Source organism: Esox lucius, chromosome 1, assembly GCF_011004845.1.
Source record: "Esox lucius isolate fEsoLuc1 chromosome 1, fEsoLuc1.pri, whole genome shotgun sequence".
NCBI lineage: Eukaryota > Metazoa > Chordata > Actinopteri > Esociformes > Esocidae > Esox > Esox lucius.
The window spans coordinates 22373817-22388094 of NC_047569.1; the positions used below are offsets into that span (position 1 = coordinate 22373817).

Here is a 14278-nt window from a genome sequence, read left to right on the forward strand (position 1 = left end):
ATGCGGTGGCCGATTTTATATCTTTATTTGCTATGAACTTCTGTTTGGTCAGTAGGTGTCCAACATTACAGCAGGCCAGGTTGGACACAATCACTCTTCTACTGGTAGTTTAAGGCTTGTGTCGATACAACACAAATAAGTTAATGGTTAACGAAATCAGGACTGCACACAGGCAATAGATCTCTCTCAGAGTGAGAGACAGAAAGACAGACAGACAAAGAGAGAGAGAGGGAGAGATCTATTACATGTCTGCATTCTACTTGTGTAATATTGACATGATCCTAGAACTTTGTGTTGCTGTTAGGTCCTGTTTTATATCATATAGTGCTGTGTTGATCAATGGACAATGTGTTACCTCTGTCAAATGACTATGACGTTTAAAGTTATGCTGGTGAATTTATGTTTGTATTCATCTTAGACATAAAGATGCGATAATAATTCATACAGTAGGCCTATTTAATAAATACATTAATCCAAATTATATACTAAAGTTTTGTACAAAAGATTGTGTGCTAAACATCCTTATTAGCACTGTGTGCTGTGATCGTACTGCTTGGTCATACCAATTTGTTGTAGAAGCATTATTTTATTAGCAGAAGACTGCAAAAGTCCATTGTCCTTTTTAGAGTAATAGTTAGATGGTTTGATTAGGTTCTAACCCTTAAAAAACACATTGTTTGATGAACAATACTTACATCAGTGAAATGTACTTAGTACTGGGTTGTGTGATTGTTTGACTTAACATGAATTCACTACCTGTAAATCACTTTTAATAGCTTCTGCTAAATGTCAAACATGTAAAACATAATAAACCAACATTGCTATCGTACAGCAGGTCAAAGTTATTATACTGGAAAACCTTGGTAGAGCAGGGTGACATTGTGCTGCTCCTGCATAATTTTCTTTCTTTGTTGGCTTCAGACAAATGCATACTTCTCCCTTTTTTATTTATAATACAATTTAAGGCTTAATGGCTTTCTGTGCGAACAAATAGTGTGATTATTATGATGACACATTCGCTTTCTTAATTTTTATTTGGTGATGTCATGATCTCTCTCGTTTATATAGAATCAATCTCTCTGTCAGTAGAACTGCTAATAATAGTCATTTCTCAACTCGCTGACCGTATCACTGCTGTCAGCCTCATTTTCCCCCAGGTGATGTATTCAGGATTAAATGAGGTTCAGAGGCTCATACTGGAAGTCGATTATATTTCCATGTTGTCAGAATTAGCAAAAAATTATCTTGGAAATGGTCACATTTTCTTTTTTAAAGGCTGTGTTTTCTAGTGGCGTGGCTGGTGCTGGTGCTGATGCTGGTGCTGGTGCTGGTGCTGGTGCTGGTGCTGGTGCTTTGCCAGCAGGTGAGACATCCACCATACCATGTCAGTGTGCCTCACCAAGCTGCCCTGAGTGGTGCTGAAAGCAGGGCGAGGGTGGAGCGTTCCCACCAGTCACTAACGCTGGAGACACGGACACACAGACACACAGACAAGCTTAGGGGTTATTTTAAGCTGCTAAGCGGCTAAATCAACGGCTCTCGTCTCCCTGTGCTACAGGAGAGGAGTGATGCCAAACAGAAACCGATCGGGGTCTAAGAGGAGGATGTTATGGGAGGGGACACATTTTTAGCCACTCCACTGAACTGTTTTTTGTTCTACACACTTAATCAAAGGCATTGATAGAGAAACGGGATAAGATAGTGGGAGCTAAAATAGATGAAGCTGAGTAAAGAATAAATGACTGGGTTCTGTGCTGCAGAAGGGGGGAATGAAGGGGTAGAGATGATGTAGAGGGGAAAGGGGAGGGGAGAGAAGGGTTAGAGATGATGTAGAGGGGAAAGGGGAGGGGTGTGAAGGGGTAGAGATGATGTAGAGGGGAAAGGGGAGGGGAGTGAAGGGGTAGAGATGATGTAGAGGGGAAAGGGGAGGGGAGTGAAGGGGTAGAGATGATGTAGAGGGGAAAGGGGAGGGGAGTGAAGGGGTAGAGATGATGTAGAGGGGAAAGGGGAGGGGTGTGAAGGGGTAGAGATGATGTAGAGGGGAAAGGGGAGGGGAGTGAAGGGGTAGAGATGATGTAGAGGGGAAAGGGGAGGGGAGTGAAGGGGTAGAGATGATGTAGAGGGGAAAGGGGAGGGGAGTGAAGGGGTAGAGATGATGTAGAGGGGAAAGGGGAGGGGAGGGGAGTGAAGAGACGACAAAGATGCGTATAGGGGACAGGAGGGATCTTTATGGTGTCCAACTTGATTAGCATTTATCTTTCTCCGTCTCCCTGTCCCTCTCTCTCTGTCCCTCGCTCTTTCTCGACAGCTCTCGTAATAATTTTCCAGTAGCTGATGATGAAACCTAATTCTATTACAGACATGCATGAAGCAAATTGTGAATGAAGATAGAGCAAGGCCTGGAAAAATATATTCTAATCACATGGCTGAGTGTGATGGCAGCTGTGAGAGATAAAAGGCTGAGGCACTGGATGGATAGTGGAATAGATAAGGAAACCATTCTACCTGAGCAACTTAATGATTCACAGAATGACATCGTTTTTCTTAAAGCCCCCATGTAGTCTTTGTAATGTTATTTTTAAATCATCTGACGAATCACTGTTTACTTAATGAAAATAACTCACAAATTAATGTTTAACGATTTATATTTCTGTTAGCCTATTTGGCTGTTGAAAGGCTTAGGGTGTGTGGGCATTAGTATATACATTTGAAGATATTAACATACTACTCCCTGATTGACAGATGATTTAGAGCTCAACCCTTCAACCAGATGAAAAATCATTTGATAGGAACATAAAGTAATGAAAATATTTTAAATGGTCTATTACAGTCGGATCACATTGTGACATTATTAAGTGTGCAAAATTATATCCCACCTGAACCTGCTATAATTCCACTCATTTAATTCAGTGAATCAGCTATTACACAAAAAAGGCAGTATAATAATTGTCACAATTTTCAAAAGACCTCATAGGTGGAAATATAAATGCAGGGAAATCACATTTTCACATTGTTTACAGCACTGCCAAAACATGTTTATCTGAAAGCTATGTAGTCTAGAGAACCAGAGCAGGGTGAAATTCTAGTATGAACAGTGCTGTTTGTGTTAGGAGATAACTGCCAATGCTGTGTAGTACAGTATAGAGTGTAATTGAAATGGGCAATCCAAATAGGTAAATAGGGAAGATGTAAATAACATGAATGTAAAACTGTTTTTCAAATAGGCTGCTGATTAATTGAAATATTTCTCAAACAGTTTATGCTGTTTACTGTTAGATTCCATTTATTTATTTGATAGATTCTCCAAACCTTTATTTTCCTGGGAGTAATTCGGTATGTTTCCACTGATTTACCCAAACACAAGATGTCATTTTCAATAAATATCTATAAATCTATAAATGTGGAGAAAAGAGAAATGAACAAACAAAAAGTATTTGATGTGGAATTAAGTAACCAGTGTTTGTTGGGGAGGTTTTCACTTACAACAATGTAAAAACATTCAGAGATGGAAAGGACAACATCCCCTCAGTAGTTATCTGGAAGTACTTATACTGTACTTGTGATCATCTTGTTTTCCTCCTGGCCATTCCTCTTGGCATTGTGAAAGCTCCAGGTGTAGTGCTATCCTGCGAGGATGGATATATGACTGTGGGACGCGTGTCCCTGGTCAGTGAACCATCAAACATGTCCGGACATGTTGCCACCGTGCTGTTAAAGTGGGCAGGACTCTGACCAAAGTGCAAGTGTCCTTCTCCCCTCCAGCGCTATGGCACCAAATGCCCTTGTGTACTGACTCTACGCAAGCTGTGAACGGCTTTCCTTACAATGCACTGTGTTGTCCACAAACAATGACAATTGAGTGAGTATGTATACTTTGTGCTCCCATACTTAAAATAGTCTAACACACAGTACTCCAGCCTGGTTGTTCTGACCGTTAAAGGGCCCTGCACTGGGCAACGTGTTTCCTGGTGGACTTGGGGGATGCGCGGTTATGTGGATGTCACCTGGCTGCGGTCACTTGACAAACAGGATTACATGTCCTGCTCGGTTAAGGTGATGCATGGCGGATGGCTCGTCTTCCCCATGTCCGTCAGCACACCAGACACACCGAGAATTACCGGGAAAGGTCACTCAAGTCAGACGATGAATGTCACAGCTTAGACACAGTTTTGGGGAGAATATTCAGGTAAATACACCATACTGTTTCTTGAAAGAGATAAATTCCCTGCTCCTGAATTCCAGTATAGCAGCCCTCGGATTAGGTAGCAGCGAGTTCAGAGGCAAGAGAAGTGTATCGATCAGGAAGAGTGAATCAGAGCCATGATGCCTTGAATAATAAATTGAAAGGAACACAGCCACCACTGTCAAACAGGAACTCTCATTACGGGAGTTAAGATGCCTGCTTTCTTCCATTGGTTAGATCACTCTGTAGATAATTCAAGGGTTAAGTCAAACACTATGGAGCCATGAGAGCCATATCATGAAACAGCAGGGAGCCTGGATGTCTCTATGTTAACATCATTTTACTGAGCATTCATTATTACATTGAGGGTAAGTAGCTAGTTACCTGGCATATCAACATTTTGCTTAAGAGTGCAGCTTAAAAGGCATGTAATTCTGTGACAGTAAGGAAGAGATATCTTCAATAAATATTCTACATAGCTTTTTGATAAAGCTGGCTGGTGTAATGGTCTTCAACAATGTTCAGTGCTGTGTGTTTAAAAGCGTCTGTGCTTCCTGCAGATACAAATTTGCATGGTTCTTTTCAGTAACGTTGTGATTAGTGTCGTCAAAAAAATGGATGCCAATGAACATAATCCATTAATGTAATACCAACAGCCTTAAAGGAAATATTGGACAACTGAAATCTAGCGGTGTGCAGGAGATACATGCTTGTGTCCCCTCTTGTATTGAGTGGCTCGATAGCAACAGAATCTCTTAAAGGCACAATGCCACAAAGTGAAGCCAGAAGATCTATGATAGCAACAGGTCACTTGGGATAGGCCATCTATCAGGCTGCTATATGTTTTTCTCTCCAATATAAATATAGCTGACAGTCTCTCTCTCTCCAGCTCCCCTACATCATCCCTCACGCTGTTTACTCCTGACCTGTCTCTATAGCTCCTTTATCATCCCTATGTCTAGTCAATATCTCACTCCTTTATCACTTTGATTCCACTTACAGTGTTTCTCATCTTCCTCCAACTCCTCCTTCTTGACATCCTCAGAAACTATATTCCAAAAAGGATTCTTCCTACCTTTCAAGTGTTGAATTCGACATCAAAGTCAAATGGCCGATTTTCAATTTAGAATCAAATCTAGTTTAAATGGCTACACCTCTAATTCACTCTCCCTCTCCCCTCTTTCCTCAATATCTTTCCTCTCTAGGCTGCGGGCTTGAGTTCCTGCTGGTTCTCTGTGGTCTGGATCTCTCCTGGTCCTGTCCACATCACTGTATCTGCTACACGGCGCCCAGCACAGTCAGCTGCCAGGCACACAACTTCCTGTCCGTCCCGGAAGGCATCCCGGCGCACAGCGAGCGCATCTTCCTGCAGAACAACAAGATCCATCGGCTGCTGCGAGGTCACTTCAGCCCCACCACCGTCACGCTGTGGATCTACTCCAACAACATAACCTACATCGAGCCGTCCACCTTCCACGGCTTCGTTCAGCTGGAGGAGCTGGACCTGGGGGACAACCGCCACCTGCGCTCCCTGGCCGCAGACACCTTCCATGGTTTGGGCCGTCTCCACGCGCTGCACCTTTACCGCTGTGGGCTCAGTGCTCTGCCCACCAACATCTTCCAGGGTCTACGTAACCTGCAGTATCTCTACCTACAGGTAAAGCAGACTGGCCACCAGGCCTCATTGGGCCTCAGAGTAATCTGAAACAATGCTGCGTTTGACATTTGTATATGAAAAAAAAAAATAAAACATGTAAAGGGCTGTAGCGTTTTGTACTATATAGTGGCCCCGTGTCTTGTAGGTGCAGAGTGTAACCTGTCCGTTTTGCCGTTTGGCTGTTCACAGGATAATCACCTAGAGTTCCTGCAGGACGACATCTTTGTTGATCTGCACAACCTGAGCCACCTGTTCTTGCACGGCAACCGTCTGTGGTCGCTGCACCAGAACACCTTCCGCGGTCTGGGGGCCCTGGACCGTCTCCTGCTGCACCACAACCAACTGCAATGGGTGGACCGCCTGGCCTTCCACGACCTGCGACGCCTCACCACCCTCTACCTGTTCAACAACTCCCTGACCGAGCTGTCCGGAGAATGCCTGGCCCTGCTGCCCGCCCTGGAGTACCTGCGCCTCAACGACAACCCCTGGGAGTGTGACTGCAAGGCCCTGTCGCTCTGGGACTGGCTCAAGCGCTTCCGAGGTTCCACTTCGTCCGTTGGCTGCCAGGCCCCGGCACAGCTGGCTGGGAAGGACCTCAAGCAGCTCCGCAAGGAAGACTTCCCCAACTGCTCCGGCTCCGAGTCCCTGCACCAGAGCAAGACCAACTCTTGGGCAGAGACCGATAAGGTGTCTCTAAAGAAGGAACCGCCCCCGGAGCCTCCTTCTCACTCCCACCGGCCGCACCACAACGAGGAACTCAACTACCCTTCCCCGCCGGCACCTCTTCCCCATCCACCCCCAGCTATAAACGGGGAGGTCCAAGAATCAGGAGGACAGCCGGGGCTGGCGCCCCCTCAGAGGCCTGGCCGTGCCCGGAACTGCACCCGCCAGCGTGTCAGGGGGAGCAAGGGAAAGGGCCAGAACGAGGTGCACACCTTGAAGGAGATGGCAGATAAGGAGTACTCCTCGCCCGATTTTGAAGGGGGCAAATATGACCACACGTCCCCGGATGGCACCGTCACACGGAGAAAGCACAAGTGCCCTCCCCGGACCACTGTTCGCCCCCCTAGTGGGGTACAACAAGCCAACAACAAGGCCGCGTTGTCCCAACCCTTACAGTATCTGTACATCATAGTGGGAGCCTTTTTGCCTATGACCATTGCCTATATTCCTCGCTGACCAAGAGGCTGGGAAGAGATACTGGCTACATAACAACACAGTCCTCAGACCCGCTCCAGCTCCTACACAACAACAAGGCCTGTGTGGTTGTACTTTACGTTATGTTAATGTGTTTAGGTACTTTGTGTGCGCGCGTGTGCGTGCGCATGCGGGTGTGTGCGCGTGTGTGTTTGTGTAAAACATTGTGTAGGGAGCTTTGCTGTTTAGTCTCAGAAATAGACCTTCAAAACATTGAACATGAAATGCTGAAAGACTGTGTGAGTAAAGATGAGGGGTGAAGAAGAGGCTTGCACTGCCACCGCTGCCATTACACGGTCATCTCCAGTTCTGTTGGTCACATCCACTTTGACCTTTCCTGGGGGTGGGCGGGTCTCTCTGGGGTTGACAGAGCAGGAAGTGGGAAACACAGAAACTCTACTGAAACATTGGTACGTCAGAACTGAACCCATGCTGCAGCATAGGTACACTGGAGGTAGTGTCTCGGACGGCTGGTCCACCACAGGCCAGAAACATTCAGCAAGCTATGAGACAGGCAAGCTTTAAGGAAGAAGGGTTCGATCTAGCTTTAATGGCAAGTGTCCAGTTTGTAAATCCTTATTGGAGGGTAGGGTGGAGGATTTGAAAGCATAGGACATTGTCAAAGAAACCCTCAAGGGAGGTCTAGCTCAATTTTATGTTTCACATTATTTGCCAAATGTTTTGGATTCCGTCAGATGCCAGTAGCTGCATCGAATTGGTCAGATGTATCTGAGGTATAGCACATCAACAGGGAGATAATCAGGAAACATCCAGTCCTAATTCCATCAATGCTAACATTTCAGCAGAAGTAATGGGGCGTTAGAATATGTCAGACCATCCAGCTCCAGCTAATAAAGTTTAGCAAGTTAACTTCTGCTCCATGATCAGGTATAGTTGTTCCCAAGATACATATTGAACATACTTTACGGTTATTCTACCATTTCCACACATTGCTCTACTCCTATGTCTGATTTGTGTCTTTCTATTGGCTTCATTTCATTTTTTACATGCTTTACTGAAGTTCATATTAAGCTTATATACCCAAGCTGCTAATTCTCTGTGGAGGTGAACGGGACTGAGGTCGACTCCCAACTCCCCCCATGGGTGTGTCCCAGGAGAAGACAGGTTGAACATGATGGAATCTGTCTATTTCTTATCGGAAATGTTGTTGATTTTGCCAAGACATGAAGAGAACCCTGAAAAGGAGTCCAATGGGAACAGAGTCTCCTCTTTGTCCCAGTAAGGCATGGGGCTTCTCTGAACTGAACACTCCAGTGCGGTCATCACTCATTGAGACTGAGGAAGAATTATATTTTCCTAATCAATGGACATCTTAGAAAATCAACTGCCCAACAACAGCTGAGAGAAAATGAAAACAATATGAGTACCTTAAATGACTTCTGTAATGAAATTAAAGATTTAAAAAGATTTTGAACCAAGCATGGCAAAACATGGACCTGCTAAACTGCTGAAATGCCTCTCTAAATGTATTGATGTTCTTGTTAATGGACCTGAAGATCCAAGATCAAGATAATGGCTTCTGAAGTAGCAGGGGTGTTTAACAGGACAATGGACAGACAAACTTCCACATAACTGATATTCCCCTGGACTACTGGAGCTTTGGTGCCTCCAGAAAATACAGCGATCAGTTGGCTGTGGTTTGTAATAATAATGATGTGAACTGAACGAATAACAAGTACAATAAGAGGACTAACTTACTGCAGTTCTTATATTAATCATTTATTATTATGACAATAACAATATTAATGACTTCAACAATGATAACAGGGTTTCTGCTCCCTTGATGAGGGGAGTATCTTTCTTTAAATTCATTTACCGTTTCATAATGTTTACTAAAAATCTATTTTTTATTTTCTTTTTTGTTACATCCTTCTGTCTGATGATAAAAAGTGCACAATTAAGTTTCTATTCTTCTAATGTACCCCATCTATCTCTTGTCTTTGCCATAATTCAACAGTTCAATAAGTCCTTATCAAAGAACAGTACAAAATGTTTATAAAGATATTACAATCTATCTATCTTCTTATGTTAAAAATGACTGCGTGTGTTTTTTTTGGAATTCTTACACTGTGGTACAAAAGGTTTTCCAATAGCCACGGAAGAAAGGGGGAGTCAGCCTTGATCCTCCCTCCTCTTTTCTTGCTCTTTATTATTCATTTAAAGCTGAAATTGTCTCTGTCAGCAAGTTTGCCGTTTTCCTCCATGGTTTTCCCACAGTCTTTGCTCTACTTTGCAATCTGTTTCCCCTCATCAGACACTGGCTAAACTGACAGCCTTTTACAAACTTCCTGGCTTAAACGTTTGGCTTTGTATAAATGCAACAAACACATAAGAAAATACAGTATGTCATTTCTGAGAAACTGGCCTAAAGAAAAGAAAAGCTGATAAAACTCCACAGTATATTACATTTACTGTACATTTACTGTTACATTTTGCATTTACAGTACAAACTCAGTGAAACACTGCAGTTTAATAAATCATATCAAGGGCACTAAGGCTATTTATGAGTGTGTCACAGCAAATCTCTTGATATTCAGGCTCATTATTTTTATTAATGGGACTTTAAAACATCCATTCTATTTCCTCATCCCTGCCCCTCTCTCCATAATGGAAATTGATCCCCAATTAAATGTTTTTAATATATATTTTGTTAAGGTTGGCTGTAAATAGCATTTAAATTGATGACTGGCTCTAGTATCTAATATCAATGGACTCTAGGTCCATCTAGTCCTTCGCTTTTCTAAATGTTTTCCTCTCCTTCTGTCTTCCATCTCAGTGTCCTCTCTCCTCCTCTTTCCCTTTCTCACTCTCTCTCTCTCTTTCACCCCTAATATAATACCCTAGAAGCCCTTCTTCAGGCCTCAGTAGCAGAGGTCCAGAAGATTGACAGTAATAATAAAAGCGTTTAGCAGTGCCTAACCAACAGATACATTTTAGAAATATTACACAGCGGAAAAAATAGAACCATTTCCAAATCCGACCTGAAATCTACATTTAAATGAATGGATCATGAATTTGACAAACATCCACTGTAACATAGGTTTATGTTCAAAATGTAATTAGAAAATGAAAGCAAAAAAGCTCAACTAAAAAGTTCACAAAGAATCTATACATGTTCCAAAAACAGTCAATTACAAACACTATGAAGAACAGAAGTAAAGCAAACAAAGGGAAGACATCAACGTTTCCAGTATTCTTTGCATTCAATAAATGGCACTCTGCAAACAGCTCTTAGCCATTTACATTGGCCATGTAATATAATAATATCTAAAAGTACCTTTACTACTTTTAAACTGTAATGAGTTTTGTGAAGGTGGCATTCCTTCCAGCAGAACCAATACAGAGAAACACAATAAACTCAACTCCACTTAGCACTTTCTCAGAAAAGACATAATGGAGTGATAAGGATGCACAGAGAATAAACCCACACTGACATAAACAACAACCACCGTTTCATTAACTAACAGCATCATTGCAGATCCTCCCCACTCATTAGGAAATTAGATTTTGCAGATTTCCTCCTAAACAAGCTATTATAATATATATATATATACACATATATATACATATATACATATACATATACATATATACATATACATATACATATATATATATATATATATATATATTCCTGCTTGCTTCACAAGGGCAATCATTGGTTACACATTTAGTAACATGCTCATAAGAGCCAGACAAAACACTCCATTAACCAATTTTACTCATCTGAACCTGCTGTTGCCCTGGAAAGCGATCATCAATAGCGGGGCTATTTAACTGCTTAGGAGGGTAGAAACGCTACAGATTAACATTTCTATCTAGTAGTTAGGTGTCCCAGGTATGTATTAGTCACTTATTTGGAGAGGATGAAAAGTGTTTAATAGCCCTGGTCTAGACTGTGCCAAAAGTAAGAAGTTTAATGGGACCAAAACCAATGCTAAATTACATTACACCTTTCAATGTTTTGCACTTGAAAGAAGATTCTTAGCTGGGTTTGAGACATTAGTATAGGATAGGATAGGATGCAGCAAACCGAACCAATTAACAGAATAGCACACAAAACCAACCGGCAGAATAGCATACAGAACCAACCGGCAGAATAGCATACAGAACCAACCGGCAGAATAGCATACAGAACCAACCGGCAGAATAGCATACAGAACCAACCGGCAGAATAGCATACAGAACCAACAGACAGAAATGCATACAGAACCAACCGGCAGAATAGCATACAGAACCAACAGACAGAAATGCATACAGAACCAACCGGCAGAATAGCATACAGAACCAACAGACAGAATAGCATACAGAACCAACCGGCAGAATAGCACACAGAACCAACCGATAGAATAGCATACAGAACCAACCGATAGAATAGCATACATAACCAACCAATAGAATAGTATACAGAATCAACAGACAGAAATGCATACAGAACCAACCGATAGAATAGCATACAGAACCAACCGGCAGAATAGCATACAGAACCAACAGACAGAATAGCATACAGAACCAACAGACAGAATAGCATACAGAACCAACAGGCAGAATAGTATACAGAACCAACCAGCAGAATAGCATACAGAACCAACCGGCAGAATGGCATACAGATCCAACCGATAGAATAGCATACAGAACCAACCGATAGAATAGTATACAGAATCAACTGGCAGAATAGTATACGGAACCAACCGAGAGAATAGCATACAGAACCAACAGACAGAACAGCATACAGAACCAACCGACAGAATAGCATACAGAACCAAACAATTTTAAAGGGAGAATCTTCTGAGAATCCAACTCACTTTTCCACAGACACTTGACCAACACATCACTGAAGATGAACCAAACTATATGAATATGAAATGAACCAATGAAAAGTAAACTGAGCAAATGAGAAAGAGGCATAAGGAGTGAGGAAGACCTGCAACATAACAAAGGGAATCACTCTGCTTGAGGATGGAGTTGAGGCAGAAGAGGAGTTGAGGCAGAAGAGGAGTTGAGGCAGAGGAGGAGATGAAAACAGGATACCACAGATGGTAGGGCAGGAGAACAGGACGAGGGAGGGCTTCAGGGTATGTTACAGGGCAACCAAAATACACAGGGAAGAGCCAAGCAAGTACAGAAGGGATGATTATGGGCATGACAACACATTTGGGGGAAGGAGAACAGCTACAGTAGAAAGATAAACAGGGGAGGAGAACAGCTACAGGAGAAAGATACACAGGGGAGAACAGCTACAGGAGAAAGATACACAGGGGAGGAGAACAGCTACAGGAGAAAGATACACAGGGAAGAACAGCTACAGGAGAAAGAAACACAGGGGAGAGCAGCTACAGTAGAAAGATACACAGGGGAGGAGAACGACTGCAGCAGAAAGATACACAGGGGAGGAGAACAGCTACAGGAGAAAGATACACAGGGGAGGAGAACGACTGCAGCAGAACGATACACAGAGGAGGAGAACAGCTACAGCAGAAAGATACACAGGGGAGGAGAACAGTTACAGGAGAAAGATACACAGAAGAGGAGAACGACTGCAGCAGAAAGTTACACAGGGGAGGAGAACAGCTACAGCAGAACGATACACAGGGGAGGAGAACAGTTACAGGAGAAAGATACACAGAGGGGGAGAACAGCTAAAGTATAAAGATACACAGGGGAGGAGAACAGCTACAGCAGAAAGATACACAGGGGAGGAGAACAGTTACAGGAGAAAGATACACAGAGGAGGAGAACAGCTACAGGAGAAAGATACACAGGGGAGAACAGCTACAGGAGAAAGAAACACAGGGGAGAGCAGCTACAGTAGAAAGATACACAGGGGAGGAGAACGACTGCAGCAGAAAGATACACAGGGGAGGAGAACAGCTACAGGAGAAAGATACACAGGGGAGGAGAACAGCTTCAGCAGACTGGGCTTGTGCTGGCTTCAAGTTCACAGGAGATTTAATACTGGGACGCTATTAACAAACCATGTACTGTACACGGGCTATACAGTACACACACACACACACACACACCAATCATGAAAACACTCACAAAGCTCCAAGTATAACACCCAGCACAGCAGCATGAGAGATTTCCTCATTTGCTATTCATGTATCAGAACAGAACTGGGCTGCTTGTTGATTCATCTCTTATAGCCTATGGTACAAGAAACAAATACTAATGCTATAGTCTGGGATGACACTCTGTATCTGTTTCATGGGTTTTAATTGACTCTCTGTCACTGTTGTGTGGGTTTAATTAAAGGCAGGCATTTAGAAAATTAAAAAAGAGTGCTGGAAAAAGAGGGAGCCGAGTGGGGATGTATCACTGGGGGACATGATAATTAACAGAAGAAACATCACCAAACGCCACAATACCAGCACCTAGTGCTAAACCCCTCCTTTCCTCTGTCCCTCCCACCCTCCTTCCTCACACTGTCTCAGTCCCTGTGTCCCCAACCAATCAGAACGCTAGGATCACCTACTTCTGCCTAAACCCATATTTCAGCCCTTTTATATTGGTTCATTTACTGAAACAGAATAAAAGGAGAACTTGAATGTAGTCGGCTTCTTCCGACTTAATAATTCTCCTAAAAGGTCTGAATATCAAACTATCCCAAGATCACCTCCACTGTTGTCCCAGTCACTTGACATAAATCAGATGCACAGTCTGGGCTCAAACGGAAGACTATTAAAGTGTATAGTATTTACATTGGCTGGAATGTGATGTACACCGAGAGCTTATTACTGTTACTTAACAGCCTCTGCTTTTACTCCCTCGTGTACAGCTAGGTCTATTGAAGCAGGTCTATTGTCAGCTACGTTGCTGATCAATGGCCACAATTAACACCTACAATCAGTTGGGACAGCTTTGGGGGAAAGGGTCCTTCCCGTGACAGAGCAGCCCTGAGCAAATCACTCTGCTGTGTCGCCGCAGCCAGAGAACAGGCTAATGATGCTCGCAGCACTTTGTCCACTCCCAGGAATTCTCCTTCACCCAGACCTGACAGAGAAACGCTCCTTCCTCTGCACAACACCATGTTCCCTGCCTTTACTCAAACACCTCTCCGTCTGGCAGGTGTCACATTTCTCATGCAGCACTGCACTGTCACCAAACACTACTCTGAATCCGGGCAGGCTGTGTGCACATGAAAAGAACAGATACATCCGTACAATGTCTACTCCGAAGGATCAGCTTTAATGACAATGTCCGGAAGATCTTCCTCGGGT

General features: G+C 43.2%; 1 protein-coding gene across 1 annotated transcript in view; it reads left to right on the forward strand.

The window, feature by feature from the left end:
* The window catches only part of rtn4rl1b (reticulon 4 receptor-like 1b), a 167517-nt gene extending 158462 nt beyond the window's left edge, over nucleotides 1-9055 (forward strand). Inside the window, exons 2-3 of the mRNA XM_010891631.3 lie at nucleotides 5389-5840; nucleotides 6030-9055. Coding sequence (XP_010889933.1) covers nucleotides 5389-5840; nucleotides 6030-7019 — 1442 coding nt within the window. The 3' untranslated portion in view covers nucleotides 7020-9055. The remainder of the gene's footprint in view (nucleotides 1-5388; nucleotides 5841-6029) is intronic.
* Nucleotides 9056-14278: the final 5223 nt, after the last annotated feature.